This window comes from Oncorhynchus nerka, linkage group LG15, assembly GCF_034236695.1.
Source record: "Oncorhynchus nerka isolate Pitt River linkage group LG15, Oner_Uvic_2.0, whole genome shotgun sequence".
Taxonomy (NCBI): Eukaryota; Metazoa; Chordata; class Actinopteri; order Salmoniformes; family Salmonidae; genus Oncorhynchus; species Oncorhynchus nerka.
Genome location: NC_088410.1, coordinates 78,556,782 through 78,577,060, shown reverse-complemented (window position 1 = coordinate 78,577,060; position 20,279 = coordinate 78,556,782). Strand labels below are relative to the sequence as shown.

Here is a 20,279-nt window from a genome sequence, read left to right as displayed (position 1 = left end):
CAGGGTGTAGATTGGGTTGGCATTCTATGTTTTCTATTTCTTTGTTTTTGGCCGAGTGTGGTTCCCAATCAGAGGCAGCTGTCTATCGTTGTCTCTGATTGGGAATCATACTTAGGCAGCCTTTTTCCCACCTAATGTTGTGGGTAATTATGTATTTTCTGTGTGTGTTTGTGTGCGCCACGGTTGCGTCACGTTTGTTTCTGTTTACCTGTTCTTTTTGTGAAGGTTTCACTACGATTAAAAGAAATGTGGAATTACATGCACGCTGCGCCTTGGCTCATCCATGATAGGGAGTTTGAAGACAGTGAACGTGACATCATATCACGGCATCATCCATCAATCTGTCCTGTGTGCTATTCTGGGAAAATAGTATTCTGAGGTCATGACAACATTGATGAAACTGATAAACGTTTTGAGTGCCACATCATCCCTACAACACCGCCTGCTACGGGGCATCCTGACAGAGGCCAATGCCAGTTTTAATGACTTACTACTGCACGACAATGTCAGATGGCTCAGCAAAGGCAGGGTTTGGGAATGCTTTTGGGCCATTCAGGAGGAAATCAAAGCCTTCTTATCACAGCAAAAGAGTGACAAGACAACTCAGTTTTCTCTGTTTTTGGAAGATGAGGAGAAGATGGAAACAGTTGCATTTTTGACAGACATCACACCTTAATCAACTGAATGTTAATCTGCAGGGGCGGTTCAACACAGTGTGTGAAATGATAACAGCAGTCCGGGCTTTCCAGAAGAATTTGGAGCTTTTCAAGAAGGATCCCCAGGGAGAACTTGTCCACGTTCCCAATCTTCTGGTGCAAACACAGGGAGACAAAGATGTTCTCAACCATGTTGATTTCATCCAGAAGCTGATAACTTCAAGGCTCACTTTGATGACTTCACTGTTGGAAGAGAACTGTTGGTGCTCATCCAGAACCCCTTCTTGGTCACATGTGTGGCAAAGTTGTCAGAAGAAGCAAAACAGATCTTCAGATGGGTAGATGTTGCATCACTACAAATGGAGTTGATTGAGCTGCAAGAAAATGTGTCTTTGAAGGAGCAGGCTGCTGATTGTAACCCTGTCACTTTCTGGGGAAAGATGGTGCCTGCAGCTGATGTCCCTGTTCTCAAGAAACTGGCACTATACATCCTGACCATGTTTGGCTCCACATACAGCTGGGAATCAGCCTTCTCCACAATTAACTTTATTACAAACAAATACCGCACCAGGCTCACCAATGAACACCTGCTCCAGTGTCTCAGAGTTGCTCTCACACTTTTGTGCCAAAGTTCAAAGCATTGGCAGGAGACAGAAAGTGTCATTTCTCTCATTAATGCAGGGCAAGACCCAGAGTGACTTCTACATGAACATTGCATGGCCCACAGTGACCTTCTGTGCATTCAGATGATTCTTTTTGTTGAATTATCCTTTGTTCTCTTAAAATAAATACATTCGTTTTTATTCAAGGCCCAATGGTTCACAGTGCACTTTTTGCATAGACAATTATGCAACCACTTTTGTTTTTCAGCAATGTTGTAATTCATTCAAATTCTTAGTCTCATTTCATGTATTTAATGTACATTTTATATAACAACATGTTTCCAAAGTCGTAGACGACTATGTTTGTTCCTACGCTGTACCACAGCGCCGATAAAGGACAATATCCAACCAGACCTTTGCCACCTCGGGAATTTGTGTCACTGGACCTTTTCAAGTAGTAGTTGAGTACTTCTGCTCTAAACACACACATAAAAACACACTAATTCACAATATAAATATGCATCTACCCTAAAACGAAGGATCATTTTTATTATTTTGTGTGAAATGTATATAAAACCTAGTTCCTGCTTCCTCTAGTAACATTGTAAATCTTCAAAAAGGGTTGATGACTGTTTTGGTTGAAGTTTTAACGGTGTATTTTATTGACTGCTCTTAACAACACATGCGTAACTTGGCCACTCATAGGCCATTCAGTTTGGATGGATGATGCCATGAGGATATGATGAGATCTTGTCTCTTAGGACCAAATCCAAACTTTTGTCCACTTTACCTGTGTTAAAAAAATGCATTAGTTGTTCATTGAGGGAGACAGGTTGTCGATTATGACTTCTGTTATCGAATGAGACCTTTAAGTCTGTTTATAGCCAGTCATTCTAAAACCACAGCTTAGATGAAACTCCGTCTCCATCCGCATCTGTACAGTAGCTTCCACATTTCTCACCATCCACGTTATCATATAATTGAATCTGTAAAAAGTGTGTTAGAGATTGTGTAAGGTTGTGGTAAAGGATGAGTGGTAGCCAGACTGGCTGTGTTGTGTTCTGTTCTCAGCTGGCTGGTCTTGTATCCAGCTGGAGCCCACTCTGTCACTGTCAGCACCCAAAAATATCCTCTGATGGAAGACAGGTGCTATGTCAAGGCCTGCTGTGTGTGTGTGCATGCGTATGTGTGTGTCTGTGCATGTGTTATGTCTATTTCAAGTCAAGGTTTGTGTTTAAGTCATTGCACACAGGCCCCCTAAACATGTATGGTAGGGAACCGAAAGAGGGAAAAAATACAATTCCTACCCCACCTCTTCCTGTTTCTCTCTCTCAGATCCTCTATGACAGTCCCAAGGCGAGGCGGGAGGTTGAGCTACACTGGCGGGTGTCGGGGGGGCCATACATCGTTCGCATTCTCAGTCTGTACGAGAACATGCATCATGGGAAGAAGTGCCTGCTCATCATCATGGAATGGTAGGATCCTGCACTGTCAGCTCTTTTACCCAGAATCCTCTGCTCTCTGTGGGAATACAAGTTGTTGTTCTGTCCTCAGCCACTAGCCATAAACTATTGACATAGTGCCAATCCCTCATAGCTTCTCTTTGACACCATTAGGCTTGATGGAAAGCTCACTCACTTGGCCTTGGTGTGTCTATGCAGGCCAAGTATGTGGCAGGCCTGTGCCATGGCTGGGGCTCCACCTGTGCCTCACAAAAAATTTACACCTGACTCTCTTGATATACTGTAGTATTCTCTCATCCTCTGGTCAATAAACCAGTCAAGTGCCAAGGAAATAAAGAACATATGGTATGTGGAAGTTTAAACATGACATAAGCAACATAAACCTTGTGTTTAGATGCTGACAATTATTTCCCTTGAGGTGCATTTTCAGAGACATGGAAGTATAGTGCACTGACCAGTCGTAGACAGGGAGCCTGACGGTTCAGAGCTGAGTTAAGGGTGTGTTCTCTGTAAAGTAATTTCTCTTTGTGGTCAGCTCTTTCCTGTCTCAGAGAGGGTCAGAGGAGAGCACCAGCTCAGCTAGCGTAATGAAGGAGAATAGTCAGTAACTGAGTTGGACATAGATGTTGGATTTGGACTTGGATCTCTCTCTTACTCACTTCTTCCATACTCACTCTTTCTATCTCTCACATATATACACACACACACACTCAAAAGATCATACAGTGAGTGTACAAAACATTAGGAACACCTGCTCTTCCCACAACAGACTGACCAGGTGAATCCATGTGAAAGCTATGATCCATTATTGATGTCACTTGTTAAATCCACTTCAATCAGTGTAGATAAAGGTGAGGAGACAAGTTAAATAAGGATGTTTAATCCTTGACACAATTGAGACATGGATTGTGTATGTGTGCCATTCAAAGGGTGAATGGGCAAGAAAAAAGATTTAAGTGCTTTTGGTAGTAGGTGCCAGGCGCACTGGTTTGATTGTGCCAAGAACTGCAACACTGCTGGGCTTTTCACGCTCAACAGTTTCCCGTGTGTATCAAGAATGGTCCACCACCCAAATTACATCCAGTCAACTTGACACAACAGTGGGAAGCATTGGAGTCAACATGGGCCTGTATCCCTTTGTAACGCTTTTGACACCTTGTTGAGTCCCTGCCCCGACAAATTGAGGCTGTTCTGAGGGCAAAAGGGAGTGCAACTCAATACTAGTACGGTGTTCCTAGTGTTTTGTACACTCAGTGTATAAACAATGCTTTCCACATAACAGAGAGTGATTCACAGTGTTTTTCTAAAGACCTTGAGATCTTGAAGGAGGGTAGAGGAGTTACAGTGTATATGGAATTTTGAATGTCAGTGTGTGTTTGTGTATAATGACAAAATGGGAAGACGGAGGGGGAGAGGAAGTGCATTGCATACTGTTCTGTTCCTAGTCAAACGTTGTCCCACTAACATCGCGCTCATCAAGACTGCTTCTAAATGGTTCCCCTTTTCAATGTAATATTTTAGGGCCTTTTATTGACGTAGCAGAGATTATCTTGTAGAAACATTTATAATGTGGGAGAGTGATAAGCAATGTTGTTTTTAGAACTCCATGACATCATCTCAATATTATCTCAATGTGTGTGTTTCTCTGGTTCCAGTATGCAAGGTGGAGAACTGTTCAGCAGGATCCAGGCCAGAGGGGACCAGGCTTTCACTGAGAGAGGTGAGGGGGCTCAGAAGGGAGGGAGCCAGGGAAGGAGGACTGTGCTACATGTTTCTGGGAATGGATGTACTACAGTGCCTTCCAAAAGTATTCATGCCCCTTGGCGTTTTTTCCCATTTTGTTGCATTACAACCTGTAATTGAAATAGATTTTTATTTGGATTTCATATAATGGACATACACAAAATAGTCCAAATTGGTGAAGTGAAATTTAAAAAATAACTTTTTTCAAAACATAAAAAACAGGAAAATGGTGCGTACATATGTATTCACCGCCTTTGCTATGAAGCCCCCAAATAAGATCTGGTGCAACCAATTACCTTCAGAAGTCACATAATTAGTTAAATATAGTCCGCCTGTGTGTAATCTAAGTGTCACATGATCTGTCACATGATCTCAGTATATATGCACCTGTTCTGAAAGGCCCCAGAGTCTGCAACACCATTAAGCAAACGGCACCATGAAGACCAAGGAACTCTCCAAACAGGTCAGGGACAAAGATGTGGAGAAGTACAGATCAGGGTTGGGTTATAAAAAATATCCGAAACTTTGAACATCCCACAGAGCACCATTAAATCCATTATTAAAAAATGGAAAGAATATGACACCACAACAAATCTGCCAAGAGAGGGCCGCCCACCAAAACTCATGGACCAGGCAAGGAGGCCATTAATCAGAGAGGCAACAAAGAGACCAAAGATAAACCTGAAGGAGCTGCAAAGCTCCACAGTGGAGATTGGAGTATCTGTCCATAGGACTACTTTAAACCGTATACTCCACAGAGCTGGGATTTACAGAAGAGTGGCCAGAAAAAGCCATTGCTTAAAGAAAAAAATAAGCAAACACGTTGTGGGAGACTCCCCAAACATGTGGAAGAAAGTACTCTGGTCAGATGAGACTAAAATGGAGCTTTTTGGCCATCAAGGAAATGCTATGTATGGCGTAAACCCAACACCTCTGATCACCCCGAGAACAACATCCCCACAGTGAAGCATGGTGGGGTAACATCATGCTGTGGGGATGTTATTCATCGGCAGGGACTTAGAAATTGGTCAGAATGGAAGGAATGATGGATGACGCTAAATACAGGGAAATTCTTGAGGGAAACCTGTTTCAGTCTTCCAGAGATTTGAGACTGGGACGGAGGTTCACCTTCCAGCAGGACAATGACCCTAAGCATACTGCTAAAGCAACACTCGAGTGGTTTAAGGGGAAACATTTAAATGTCTTGGAATAGCCTTGTCAAAGCCCAGACCTCAACCAATTGAGAATCTGTGGTATGACTTAAAGGAGCTAGGGGCAGTTTTGCCTTGAAGAATGGGCAAAAATCCCAGTGGCTAGATGTGCCAAGCCTACATAACCCAAGATACTTGCAGCTGTAATTGCTGCAAAAGGTGGCTCTACAAAGTATTGACTTTAGGGGGTGAATAGTTATGCACGTTCAAGTTTTCTGTTTTTTTGTTGTCTTGTTTGTTTCTTCAAAGTGGTAGGAATGTTGTGTAAATCAAATGATACAACCCCCCCAAAAATCTATTTTAATTCCAGGTTGTATAGCAACAAAATAGGAAAAATGCCAAGGGGATGAATACTTTTGCAAGCTACTGTATATACTGTATGTGTGACCCCTCTTTCTTCAGGCAGCTTTGTTCTGACACACACACACACACAGTTAAAGTCGGAAGTTTACATACACCTTAGCCAAATACATTTAAATTCAGTTTTTCACAATTTTAAGGATGTGAAATGTCAGAATAATAGTAGAGAGAATGATTTATTTCAGTGGGTCAGAAGTTTACGGCGGCAGGGTAGCCTAGTGGTTAGAGCGCTGGACTAGTAACCGGAAGGTTGCAAGTTCAAACCCCCGAGCCGACAAAGTACAAATCTGTCGTTCTGCCCCTAAACAGGCAGTTAACCCACTGTTCCTAGGCCGTCATTGAAAATAAGAATTTGTTCTTAACTGACTTGCCTGGTTAAATAAAGGTAAAATAAAAAAAACATACACTCAATTAGTATTTGGTAGCATTGCAATTAAATTGTTTAACTTGGGTCAAACGTTTCAGGTAGCTTCCCACAATAAGTTGGGTGAATTTTGTCCCATTCCTCCTGACAGAGCTGGTGTAACTGAGTCAGGTTGGTAGACCTCCTTGCTCACACACACTTTTTCAGTTCTGCCCACAAATGTTCTATAGGATTGAGGTCAGGGGTTTGTGATGGCCACTCCAATACCTTGACTTTGTTGTCCTTAAGCCATTTTGCCACAACTTTGGAAGTATGCTTGGGGTCATTGTCCATTTGGAAGACCCATTTGCGACCAAACTTTGACTTCCTGGCTGATGTCTTGAGATGTTGCTTCAATATATCCTCATAATTTTCTTTCCTCATGATGCCATCTATTTTGTGAAGTGCACCAGTCCCTCCTGCAGCAAAGAACCCCCACAGCATGATGCTGCCACCCCCCGTGCTTCACGGTTGGGAGGGTGTTCTTCGACTTGCAAGCTTCCCCCTTTTTCCTCCAAACATAACAATGGTCATTATGGCCAAACAGTTCTACATTTGTTTCATCAGACCAGAGGACATTTCTCCAAAAAGTATGAACTTTGTCCCCATGTGCAGTTGCAAACCGTAGTCTGGCTTTTTTATGGCTGTTTTTCAGTAGTGGCTTCTTCCTTGCTGAGTGGCCTTTCAGGTTATGTCGATATAGGACTTGTTTTACTGTGGATATAGATACTTTTGTAACTGTTTCCTCCAGAATCTTCACAAGGTCTTTTGCTGTTGTTCTGGGATTGATTTGCACTTCTCGCACCAAAGTATGTTCATCTCTAGGAGACAGAACGCGTCTCCTTCCTGAGCGGTATGACAGCTGCGTGGTCCCACGGTGTTTATACTTGCGTACTATTGTTTGTACAGATGAACGTGGTACCTTCAGGCGTTTTGGAAATTGCTCCCAAGGATTAATCAGACTTGTGGAGGTGTACAACTTTTGGCTGATTTATTTTGATTTTCCCATGAGGCACTGAATTTGAAGGTAGGCCTTGAAATACAACCACAGGTACACCTCCAATTGACTCAAATGATGTCAATTAGCATTCCAAAAGCTTGTAAAGCCATGACATCATTTTCTGGAATTTTCCAAGCTATTTAAAGGCACAGTCAATTTAGTGTATGTCAACTTCTGATCCACTGGATTTGTGGTACAGTGAATTATAAGTGAAATAATCTGTCTGTAAACAATTGTTGGAAAACTTTCAAAACTTTGAAATAACACATATGGAATCATGTCGTAACCAAAAAGTAAATCAAAATATATTTTATATTTGAGATTCTTTAAATAGCCACCCTTTGCCTTGATGACAGCTTTGCACACTCTTGGCATTCTCTCAACCAGCTTCATGAGGTAGTCACCTGGAATGCATTTCAATCAACAGGTGTGTCTTCTTAAGCAGCGTAAAAGAGGGGTGGCTGGGGTCTTTGACAATTTTTAGGGCCTTCCTCCACCTGGTGTAGAGGTCCTGGATGGCAGGAAGCTTAGCCCCAGTGAAGTACTGGGCCGTACGCACTACCCTATATAGTGCCTTGCGGTCAGAGGCCGAGCAATTGCCGTACCAGGCAGTGACGCAACCAGTCTCGCAAATGCTCGCAAATGACGCAAATGCTCTCGATGTTGCAGCTGTAGAACCTTTTGAGGATCTCAGGACCCATGCCAAATCCTTTTAGTTTCCTGAGGGGGAATAGGCTTTGTCGTGCCCTCTTCATGATTGTCTTGGTATGTTTGAACCATTCTAGTTTGTTGTTGATGTGGACACCAAGGAACTTGAAGCTCTCAACCTACTCCACTACAGCCCCGTCGATGAGATTGGGGGCGTGCTCGGTCCTCCTTTTTCTGTAGACCACATTCATCTCCTTAGTCTTGGTTATGTTGAGGGATAGGTTGTTATTGTGGCACCACCCGGGCCAGGTCTCTGACCTCCTCCCTATAGGCTGTCTCGTCGAGTAGGTGTTCCACAACTTTTGACCGGTAGTGTATATGATACACCCACACAATGGCAACACAATGACTCTTTTCCTCCGCGTTAGTAGAATTGATTAAATCTAAAGATATTTGTCAAAAATGGATTAGAATGTAAAAAGGTACAAATATATAAATAAATACAAATAAGATGATGAGAGGAAACCCAGTGACCAGCATTGGAAGAAGTAAGATTAATTTTGGCCGACATTCTGCTAAATTTGTCATCGATTAAACACTTGATCTCAATAAAGTTTTCTGTTCCCAAAACTAGAATCTGTCACGAAAAGAGTGGACTAAGTTTTGTAGACTTTACCCTTTGCCAGGGTTTCAAAAAATTGCGGTAAGGATTGCAAAAGCAAATTGAGTTACTGCGCAAGCGCATTTCACAGAGTAGGCGTTCCCTAACGGAAATGTACAAATACATGCTAGAACGGGCCAATAGGATCTTACTAGCTGGTGCTTGGCTCTGCCCACCTCCTTGCTTGTTTTGCCAACTATGATTTTCTCCCATTGGAAATGACAGGCTGTGGTCTATCTTGGGTTAGTTATAAAAAATCTTTGCTGTTTTGACTAGCTTGGCTATCCAGCAGTTCGTTTGTCTGTCCCTCGAGCATGATGGCGAATCTGATGAACTACTACATTTTAAGAGAATAGCGAGTGAAAAGTAGCTGGCTACACTCATATTGTTCCAGACTATTAAACAAAACGTTAATTGAACAATAAACGTTGGTGTCTCAACACTCTTAGCAAACTCTGTCATTGTTTCCCAAGATCACCTCAGCCCAATCTGCGTGTATCCGGCCAATATACTTGGCAGGTCCAAAGTACGGACATGAGCATGGCACACATAATAAACTGAACACAGTCTTTACAGGGGGTTACACACTGTTTTAATGTTACATACAGTGTTGTCCTGAGACTGTGTCTCTCTGCTCTCCTCTTCTAGAGGGCTCAGAGATCATGCGGGATATTGGCACGGCCATCGAGTTCCTCCACAACATGAACATCGCACACAGAGACATCAAGGTGAGCAATGTCACTCACACACAGATCAAGATAAGAGCAACAGATAGTGACAAACAGAGTTGGCATGCATTTATTAATACTATGTATAAACAGTGACATGTTTAAGGATGGATACATTTCACTTCCTCTCCCTTAGCCTGAGAACCTGCTGTACACCCATCAGGAGCTCAATGGTACTCTCAAACTGACAGACTTTGGCTTCGCTAAGGAGACCACGCACAACCTCCTGCAGACCCCCTGCTACACCCCTTACTACGTGGGTAAGTTACTATACTACTGTAGGAATAGGAATATGTGTGACAATCAGATTTATTACACTATATTACTTTGGACATAAGTGGTTTCCATCATGTAATTGTATTTTCCGTCTGTCTGTCTCTATTTGTGTGTGTTTCCATGTTGATAAGCCCCTGAGGTTTTGGGCCCGGAGAAATATGACAAGTCGTGTGACATGTGGTCTCTGGGTGTCATCATGTACATCCTGTGAGTACTGTGTGTGTGTGTGTGTGTGTGTGTGTGTGTGTGTGTGTGTGTGTGTGTGTGTGTGTGCGCGCGCGTGTGGTTGGTTGGTTTGTTCTTCATCCTGGTGGGGACCTAAAATCCCCACACAAATAGTAAAACAAGGAAAATTTTCCCTCGTGGGGACATTTCCCACGTCCACATGAGGACAAAGGCTATTTTAAGCTTAGGGGTTAGGGTTACAATTAGGGGTAAGGGGTTAGGATTTAGGTTTAAGGTTTGGGTTAAGGTTGGGGTAAGGGTAGGGTTAGGTCCCCACGATGATAGAAGCGCATAACTTGTGTGTGTTAGATTTCCTGTGTGTGCATATACAGTACATACAGTGGGGAGAACAAGTATTTGATACACTGCCGATTTTGCAGTTTTTCCTACTTACAAAGCATGTAGAGGTCTGTAATTTTTATCACTTCAACTGTGAGTGACGGAATCTAAAACCAAAATCCAGATAATCACATTGTATGATTTTTAAGTAATTCATTTGCATTTTATTGCATGACATAAGTATTTGATACATCAGAAAAGCAGAACTTAATATTTGGTACAGAAACCTTTGTTTGCAATTACAGAGATCATAAGTTTCCTGTAGTTCTTGACCAGGTTTGCCCACACTGCAGCAGGGATTTTGGCCCACTCCCCCATACAGACCTTCTCCAGATCCTTCAGGTTTCGGGGCTGTCGCTGGGCAATACGGACTTTCAGCTCCCTCCAAACATTTTCTATTGGGTTCAGGTCTGGCTAGGCCACTCCAGGACCTTGAGATGCTTCTTACGGAGCCACTCCTTAGTTGCCCTGGCTGTGTGTTTCGGGTCGTTGTCATGCTGGAAGACCCAGCCACAACCCATCTTCAATGCTCTTACTGAGGGAAGGGATTGTTGGCCAAGATCTCGCGATACATGGCCCCATCCATCCTCCCCTCCAATACGGTGCAGTCGTCCTGTCCCCTTTGCAGAAAGGCATCCCCAAAGAATGATGTTTCCACCTCCATGCTTCACGGTTGGGATGGTGTTCTTGGGGTTGTACTCATCCTTCTTCTTCCTCCAAACACGGCGAGTGGAGTTTAGACCAAAAAGCTCTATTTTTGTCTCATCAGACCACATGGGCCTGGACATGCACTGGCTTGAGTGCATTGACCTTGCGTGTGCTGCAGGATTTTAATCCATGACGGAGTAGTGTGTTACTAATGGTTTTCTTTGAGACTGTGGTCCCAGCTCTCTTCAGGTCATTGACCAGGTCCTGCCATGTAGTTCTGGGCTGATCCCTCACCTTCCTCATGATCATTGATTCCCCACGAGGTGAGCTCTTGCATGGAGCCCCAGACCGAGGGTGATTGACCGTCATCTTGAACTTCTTCCATTTTCTAATAATTGTGCCAACAGTTGTTGCCTTCTCACCAAGCTGCTTGCCTATTGTCCTGTAGCCCATCTCAGCCTTGTGCAGGTCTACAATTTTATCCCTGATGTCCTTACACAGCTCAATGGTCTTGGCCATTGAGTTCAAACAAGTGCAGTTAATACAGGTAATGAGTGGAGAACAGGAGGGCTTCTTAAAGAAAATCTAACAGGTCTGTGAGAGCCGGAATTCTTACTGGTTGGTAGGTGATCAAATAGTTATGTCATGCAATAAAATGCAAATTAATTACTTAAAAATCATATAATGTGATTTTCTGGATTTTGGTTTTAGATTCCGTCTCTCACAGTTGAAGTGTACCTATGATAAAAATGACAGACCTCTACATGCTTTGTAAGTAGGAAAACCTGCAAAATCAGCAGTGTATCAAATACTTGTTCTACTCACTGTACATAGTATATAATCGAGGGTTAGTGTTAGGGTTAAGTCAGTGCAACTTAATAACTATCAACCTCTACGCAATTGTCTTCTCTGCAGGCTGTGTGGGTTCCCTCCATTCTATTCTAACACAGGCCAAGCCATCTCTCCAGGGATGAAGCGGAGAATCAGGCTGGGCCAGTACGAGTTCCCAAAACCTGAGTGGGCTGAAGTGTCAGAGGAAGGTGAGACTGGGTCGGGTTACCCTGGCTTTTGTTTAGTTAGTATAGCGTTGCATTCCTCCAATGACTTCAGTCCCAGGGACCTTTTACTCTAGAAAACATAAGCAAACTTCTAAATAGTCAGTTTCACAGCACAACACTCATCCAAAAGCACACACAGACATGCACAAGGCACAAAAACACAGAATAGCAGCTCTTAAATTCCAGGAATAATTTGACTGAATCTCTGAAGTCACACTGAGGAAGGAGACACGTTCTGTCTCCTAGAGATGAACATACTTTGGTGCGAGAAGTGCAAATCAATCCCAGAACAACAGCAAAGGACCTTGTGAAGATGCTAGAGGAAACAGGTACAAAAGTATCTATATTCACAGTAAAATGAGTCCTATATCGACATAACCTGAAAGGCCGCTCAGCAAGGACTACGGTTTGCAACTGCACATGGGGACAAAGATTGTACTTTTTGGAGAAATGTCCTCTGGTCTGATGAAACAAAAATAGAACTGTTTGGCCATAATGACCATCGTTATGTTTGGTACCAGATCAATGTGGAGCTATATACAGGTTGTACCAGATCAATGTGGAGCTATATACAGGGAGTACCAGTACCAGATCAGTGTGGAGCTATATACAGGGAGTACCAGATCACTGTGGAGCTATATACAGGGAGTACCAGATCAATGTGGAACTATATACAGGATTACCAGTACCAGATCAGTGTGGAGCTATATACAGGGAGTACCAGTACCAGATCAATGTGGAGCTATATACAGGGAGTACCAGTACCAGATCAATGTGGAGCTATTTTCAGAGAGTACCAGTACCAGATCAATGTGGAGCTATATACAAGGAGTACCAGTACCAGATCAATGTGGAGCTATACAAGGAGTACCAGTACCAGATCAATGTGGAGCTATATACAGGGAGTACCAGTACCAGATCAATGTGAAGCTATATACAGGGAGTACCAGTACCAGATCAATGTGGAGCTATATACAGGGAGTACCAGTACCATATCCGTGTGGAGCTATATACAGGGAGTACCAGATCAATGAAGGAGCTATATACAGGGAGTACCAGTACCAGATCAATGTGGAGCTATATACAGGGTTTACCAGTACCATATCAATGTGGAGCTATATACAGGGTTTACCAGTACCAGATCAATGTGGAGCTATATACACGGAGTACCAGTACCATATCAATGTACAGAGATACGAGGAATTTTAGGTAGATATGTACATGAAGGCAGGGTAAAGTATCTAGGCATCAGGATATACAATAATAAGAGTAAAATAAGGAACAGAGAAGCAGCAGGAAATGATTTGTGTAAAAGTGTGTATGTGTATGGGTGTGTGCGTGCGTGCTTGCGTGTGTACATATGTAATGTATGTGAATGTGTGGGAGTGTAAATGTATTGTGTGAGTGTGTATATGGTGTGTATAAATGTCATCACACTCCCTCATCTGATTGGTCAAGTAGGCGGGTCTTCTGACTTTGTGGCTGTTCATCCACCCAGGACTCATCCGTCCACACTGAGGAATATACATTGTCAGTCACAGACTTCATTAGAAAATGTGTTGATGATGTTGTACCCATAATAGCAATCCGGACATACCCCAACCAAAAACCCTGGATGAACCTCAATGACTCGGTCGTGCGCGACGCTTACAAGGCAAGCAGGTACGAGCTCCGCGAATCCATTAGGGATCCAAAAGACAATACAGACTCGAACTTAAATTGATGACAATCACGAACTACAAAGGCCCACCCTCCCAGACGAGCTTAACACATTCTATGCTCGCTTCGAGTCAGACAATCCGGAGCTGCCCAGGAAGACTCTTACTGCTCTGGAAGACCAGGTGCTTTCGCTCTACGAGGCTGACATGAGAACTCTCAAAAGAGTGAATACTCACAAATCCGCCAGGCCATATGGGATCCCTGGCCTCAGAGTGTGTGCTGACCAGCTGGCAGGCATCTTCTCTGACATTTGCAACCTGTCCCTGTCCCAAGCTGTAGTCCCCACCTGCTTCAAGGAGAACACCATCATCCCAGGGCCCAAGAAAAACAAGGTGACATGACCTAATGACTATCGCCCCATCGCACTCACCCCGGTCATCCTGAAGGGCTTTGAGAGGCTGGTCATGGCCCACATCAAGGCCAGCATGCCAGGAACACTGGACTCAGTCCAATTTGCCTACCGCTCCAATAGATCCACAGAAGATGCCATTTCCATCGCTATTGACACATCCGTAACACATATGGACAAGACAAACACCTATGTGAGAACGCTGTTCATTGACTACAGTTAAGCATTCAACACTATTGTTCCTTCCAAACTCAGAGCCCTGGGTCTGGACACCGCCCTCTGCAACTGGATCCTGCACTTCCTGACGAGCAGACCTCAGGCTGTGAGGATTGACAACAACACCTCCTCCACACTGACTGTTAACGCAGGGCCCCCCCAGGGGTGTGTCCTCAGCTCTCTGCTGTACTCCCTGTTCAGCCATGACTGCGTGGCTTTGCATGACACCAACTCCATCAACAGGTTTGCTGACAACACCACGGTTGTTTGCCTGATAACCAACAACAACTAGTCAGCCTATAGGGAGAAGGTAAATGAACTGGCATTGTGGTGCCAGGACCACAACCTCTCCCACAATGTCAGCAAAAAGGAGTTGGAGTTGATTGTTGAACCATAGGTAAGCATGCACAAATGTGTGTCTTTCATTGAATGTTGACCCCTTTCCTCTTATTGCTTTTCCTCTTTCAGCCAAACAGTTGATCAATCAGCTGCTGAAGACAGACCCCAACGAGAGAATGACCATCACACAGTTTACGAACCACCCCTGGATCAATGTGAGTGTGTGCACGCTTGTGTGTGAAAGCGTGCATCAGTTCATGTATGTCAGTCTGTAACATCATGCCTGATGGTGTGTCTGTGTTCTGTCATTGCAGCAGTCCATGGTTGTTCCCTCCACACCGCTCCACACCACACGGGTCCTGACTGAGGACAGAGAGATGTGGGATGACGTGAAGGTCAGAATCAGACCAGCACTGACACCTTCTGGCCATCCAGGGACTTACATCACTTCCCAGGATCAGCAGAATCAAATCAAATCCAATTGTATTTTTCACGTGCCGAAATAACAACAGGTGTAGGGCCTTACCGTGAAATGCTTACAAGCCGTTAACCAGCTATGCAGTTCAAGAAATAGAGTTAAGAAAATATTTACTTAACTAAAGTAAAAAATAAAATGTTAAAAATAACAATAACAATAACGAGGCTATATACAGGGCTCCCGGTACCGAGTCAATGTGCGGGGGTACAGGTTAGTCAAGGTAATTTGTACATGCAGGTAGGGGTAAAGTGACTATGCATAGATAATAAACAGCGAGTAGCAGCAGTGTAAAAACAAAGGGGGGGGGGGGTCAATGTAAATAGTCCGGGTGGCCGGAGTCTTATGTCTTGGGGGTAGAAGCTGTTAAGGAACCTTTTGGACCTAGACTTGGTGCTCCGGTACTGCTTGCCGTGCGTTAGCAGAGAGTTGGGTGACTGGAGTCTGTAGTGTCATGGCTGTAGTGCCACGACACTAAAGCCCCGTCAATGTGAATGGAGGCGTGTTCGGCCCTCCTTTTCTATAGTCCACAATCAGGTTCTTTGTCTTGTTCACGTTGAAGTAGAGATTGTTGCATCAACACATTTTCTTGTTTGCTTATGGCCTTATACAGCTCATTGAGTGCGGTCTTAGTGCCAGTATCGGTTTGTGGTGGTAAATAGATTGCTACGAAAAGTATAGATGAAAACTCTCGGTAGATAGTGTTGTCTACATCTTATCATGAGGTACTCTACCTCAGGCAAGCAATATCTCGAGACTTCCTTAAAAACTTCTTGCGACTCTCAAACCCGGATCCGGGAGCGTAATCATCGCCTCAAACTAATTAGCATAACGCAGCGGACATAAATCTTCCTGGAAAATCTTCCTATTCATGAAAATCACAAATGAAATATATTGAGACACAGCTTAGCCTTTTGTTAATCACACTGTCATCTCAGATTTTCAAAATATGCTTTACAGCCAACGCTAGACAAGCATTTGTGTAAGTTTATCATGGCATAATGCTATGCTAGGCTCTGCTAGCAGCAGGCAACATTTTCACGAAAATAAGAAAAGCAATCAAATTAAATAATTTACCTTTGAAGAACTTCGGATGTTTTCACTCAGGAGACTCCTAGTTAGATAGCAAATGTTCCTTTTTTCCAAAAATATTATTTTTGTAGGCGAAATAGCTCCCGTTTGTTCTTCACGTTTGGCTGAGAAATCGACCGGAAAATGCAGTCACTACAACGCCAAACTTTTTTCCAAATTAACTCCATAATATCGACAGAAACATGGCAAACGTTGTTTAGAATCAATCCTCAAGGTGTTTTTCACATATCTATTCGATAATATATCCGTCGGGACAATTGGTTTCTCATTAGAAGCGATTGGAATAATGGCTACCTCAGTACTTTACACAATATTTTTTGCGGGAGCCAATCATGTGACCACTTGCTCAATGTGGTCCCTTACGGCTATTCTTCAACATAAATGCGTAAAAAGACGTCACAATGCTCTAGACACCTTGGGGAATACGTAGAAAGCGCAAGCTCATTCGTAGCCCATTCACAGCCATATAAGGAGTCATTGGCATGAAGTGCTTTCAAAAGATGCGGCACTTCCTGATTGGATTTTTATCTCGGTTTCGCCTGTAACATCAGGTCTGTTGCACTCACAGACAATATTTTTCCTTTTTTGGAAACGTCAGAGTTTTCTCTATCCAAAGCTGTCAATTATATGCATAGTCGAGTATCTTGTCGTGACAAAATATCCCGTTTAAAACGGGAACGTTTTTTATCAAAAAATTAAAATACTGCCCCCTAGTCACAAAAGGTTAATGGGTATTGACAAATAGACACACACCCCAACCCCTCACCTTACCAGACGTAGATGTTCTGTCCTGCCGATGCACAGAAAACCCAGCCAGCTGTATATTATCTATGTCGTCGTTCAGCCAAGAATCTGTGAAACATAAGATATTACAGTTTTTAATGTCCTGTTGGTACGATAGTCTCAAAACGGAGATCATCCAGTTTACTCTCCAGTGATTGCCTGTAGAACGAATGGTAGAGGCTGGTTACCCACTCGCAGACTAATTCTCTCAAGGCACCCCGATTGCCACCCCCTGTATTTCTGTCTTTTCTTCACATGAATGGCGGGGATTGGACCTAGTCTCAGAGAAGCAGTATATCCTTTGCGTCAGACTCATTAAAGAAAAAAATATTAGTCCAGTTCGAGGTGAGTAATCACTGTTCTGATATCCAGAAGCTCTCTTTGGTCATAAGAGACGGTAGCAGCAACATTATGTACAAAATAAGTTACAAACAATGCGAAAAAACACAAAATAGCATGGTTGGTTAGGAGCCCATAAAACGGCAGCCATCCCCTCCGGCGCCATTGAGTTTACATCCAGGCAACATCTGAAATACGGTTGATATTATGAACATTACACATGGTTTTCCCATGTAGATATCTCAAAATATGAGTGGAATTTCATTCCTTTTGTGGAATTCATGTGAAATGGAATTGCTCCCAAACTTTGGAGTTGACCCTGGAGTGGTTGACCTTCCACAAGTGGAGGCAGACATCACAGTCTGGTTTGAGAACATGTTTATTAACAGAGGGCTTATTCCCTCCTCTTTATTATGCTGTATATTCAGAGCAGAGCTTTATCTTCTGTCTATCTACCATCTCCTATTTATCTATCATGAAATTCAACCTCCCTTACTCTGAATCTTGTTATTTCTCTTTCTTCTCTATTTCCCTCTCTCCTAACTCCTTACGCTCTGTGTACTATAGGATGAGATGACCAGTGCTTTGGCCACCATGCGTGTGGATTACGACCAGGTGAAGATCAAAGACCTGGACACTTCCAGCAACCCTCTGCTCAACAAGAGGCGCAAGAAGGCCGCTGCCGGGGGCAAATTGGGAGGCACCGTCTGCAACAGCCAGTGAGAGACTGACATGGGAGGGAAACCACACCCGGAACAGCGGAAAAAGTGGAAGGGAAGTCCAGAGGAAGGAGGGTAGATACAATTGGAACAGCTGAGAGGAAAAAAGTTGTGGGAGGTCTGTGCAGGAATGTGTAGAAGAGACTTAGCATGCGGAGTGTGTTCATACAGCAGAGGGGGAAGAGTCATGCCTAGAGGAGGGAGGGGGTACTGCTAGGGAACAGCAGGGAAATGTGATTTGAAGCTTCTCAGCAATCAGTTGAACTGAAGGACACATGAAGTGATGACAAAGTCTGCATCTCTTATCAGCAGGCCTTCATACTGTAGGCCTTCCATAATTTTAACTTGATTGTGTTTTTGTGTATGTGCGTGTTAATTTGAAAGGTTGTTCAGGATCTTCTCTATATAAGTTCATGTATATTTTTTGTGTGTGTTGGTAAGGGAGAACGGGTTGGTTGTCACAGTGCTAATTACTCCCAATCTAAATGGCAATGTGTAATTTGTAAGGTAAAAATGTGTGAATTATTTGAAGGAATTCATCCAGCTGATCACTACATGTCAGCATGACAAAACATTGAGATGAGGGGAATTGATGTTTTTCATAGGTGGAAGTAAAATATATATATATTGGTATTTTCTTTGTAAATGTTTGTGGGAGTATCCATGAACAATTATGTTTGTTGAAAAGAGGAAAGGGAGAACTATATTTCAAACATATTTCTGAGTTCCAAGGTCAAGCCATGTGGTAGCCAGCATCTTAGTTAGCTTTGGGGAGCTGGTTGGGGATGGTTGTTACTTGGAATGTGGGGTTGGTTGTCACTATCAACTCCATTATAATAAATCCCAAGCTCTTTTGTGCTTGTGCCATAAAGAGCTCATTTAGTTTCCTCTCCCTCACACACATTTTTTTCAAACACACACAAACACACAAATTTACTCAAAATGCCATATTTTATTCTCACGACATAAAATGCTGAATTTTATTCAGAATATCGTTTGATCAAAAAAAGGCTATTTCTAAGACTATATTGCTTAATTTCCTATTACAAAAGCCATAAGCTACCAGCAAACAGGCACTGTCCCACTGGGCACACACTGGTTGAATCAACATTGTTTCCACACCATTCAGTACGACAGGTAGCCTAGTGGTTAAAGTTTAGAGCCTGTAACCGAAAGGTTGCTGGATCAAATCCCTGAGCTGACAAGGTAAAAAGATGTCGTTCTGCTCCTGAACAAGGCAGTTAACCCACTGTTCCTAGGCATTGAAAATAAGAATTTGTTCTTAACTGACTTGCCTAGTTAAATAAAGGTACAAAAAAAAAAAAAATCCATTCAATGAATTGATGTCTGTGCCCAGTGGGGTGTGACATCCAATCCCACGAGTGTGTTTGATGGATTATAACTCCATGTTGGAATAATTCATGAGGATAGAAAACAGTCTCCATTTGAAGCCAATACCTTGGTCTTTCTCCTAATATTGAAAATAGTTTATAAGATCTACTGGTGCTGAGAAATACACACAAGACCAACCCAGGTCTCCCCTAATGAATCTTGAGCTGTGCTGGATCGCCTATCCATTTCAGGTTCTTTCTCTTTCCAATGCACAATAGAGGAGCACATATCACAGATCATACACCTGAAAACATGGGTGCATGGTGGAAATGATGATGAGACAGGTAACGAGACAGACCAACCATTGACTGTCAGTGAAGCCATCACACTCCTAGACACACATTGCGATCCTAGATTATCTGTGCTGTTTTGTTACAATGTCTGTTTTTTGGTCCTTTTTTCAGCGATTAAAACAAACTTTGGAACATTTTTGTCCTGTCAATTGCTTATGGCCTAAAATAGAGTCATGGCAGTCTCACACACACGCACAAAATTGTCTCACAGGCATCAAAGTCAACACAGGCAACTCACATCATCTGAGTAGCACAGCAGTCACTGTCATGGTTGTGAGATCATGGCAGCCTTAGAGATGGATCAAAATGTACCGTACAGAATGGGTACCTGGAGGAAAATGGGGGACGGTCATGGTTTTTCAATTTCAGTCAAGGGGAGGGTTTACTATTTTTTTTAAACTAGTCCAGGAGAGGGTCATGTCATATGTAATTGATGAAATGTCCAAATTTCTCATTGTTATAGAACGATTTGCTCTTAAAGCTATATATGGATGTGTGCCCGATGCCACCCCTCATCTCTGATTCTCCGCTGAGCGCGCAAT

The 20,279-nt window shown here is 43.1% G+C and overlaps 1 protein-coding gene across 1 annotated transcript in view; it reads left to right on the top strand.

The window, feature by feature from the left end:
- The window catches only part of LOC115143340 (MAP kinase-activated protein kinase 3-like), a 36,667-nt gene extending 16,798 nt beyond the window's left edge, over nucleotides 1-19,869 (top strand). The window contains exons 2-10 of the mRNA XM_029683654.2: nucleotides 2,594-2,733; nucleotides 4,377-4,441; nucleotides 9,396-9,475; nucleotides 9,612-9,735; nucleotides 9,883-9,958; nucleotides 11,879-12,003; nucleotides 14,774-14,859; nucleotides 14,959-15,039; nucleotides 17,901-19,869. Of these exons, the coding sequence (XP_029539514.1) occupies nucleotides 2,594-2,733; nucleotides 4,377-4,441; nucleotides 9,396-9,475; nucleotides 9,612-9,735; nucleotides 9,883-9,958; nucleotides 11,879-12,003; nucleotides 14,774-14,859; nucleotides 14,959-15,039; nucleotides 17,901-18,056 (933 nt within the window). The 3' untranslated portion in view covers nucleotides 18,057-19,869. The remainder of the gene's footprint in view (nucleotides 1-2,593; nucleotides 2,734-4,376; nucleotides 4,442-9,395; nucleotides 9,476-9,611; nucleotides 9,736-9,882; nucleotides 9,959-11,878; nucleotides 12,004-14,773; nucleotides 14,860-14,958; nucleotides 15,040-17,900) is intronic.
- Nucleotides 19,870-20,279: the final 410 nt, after the last annotated feature.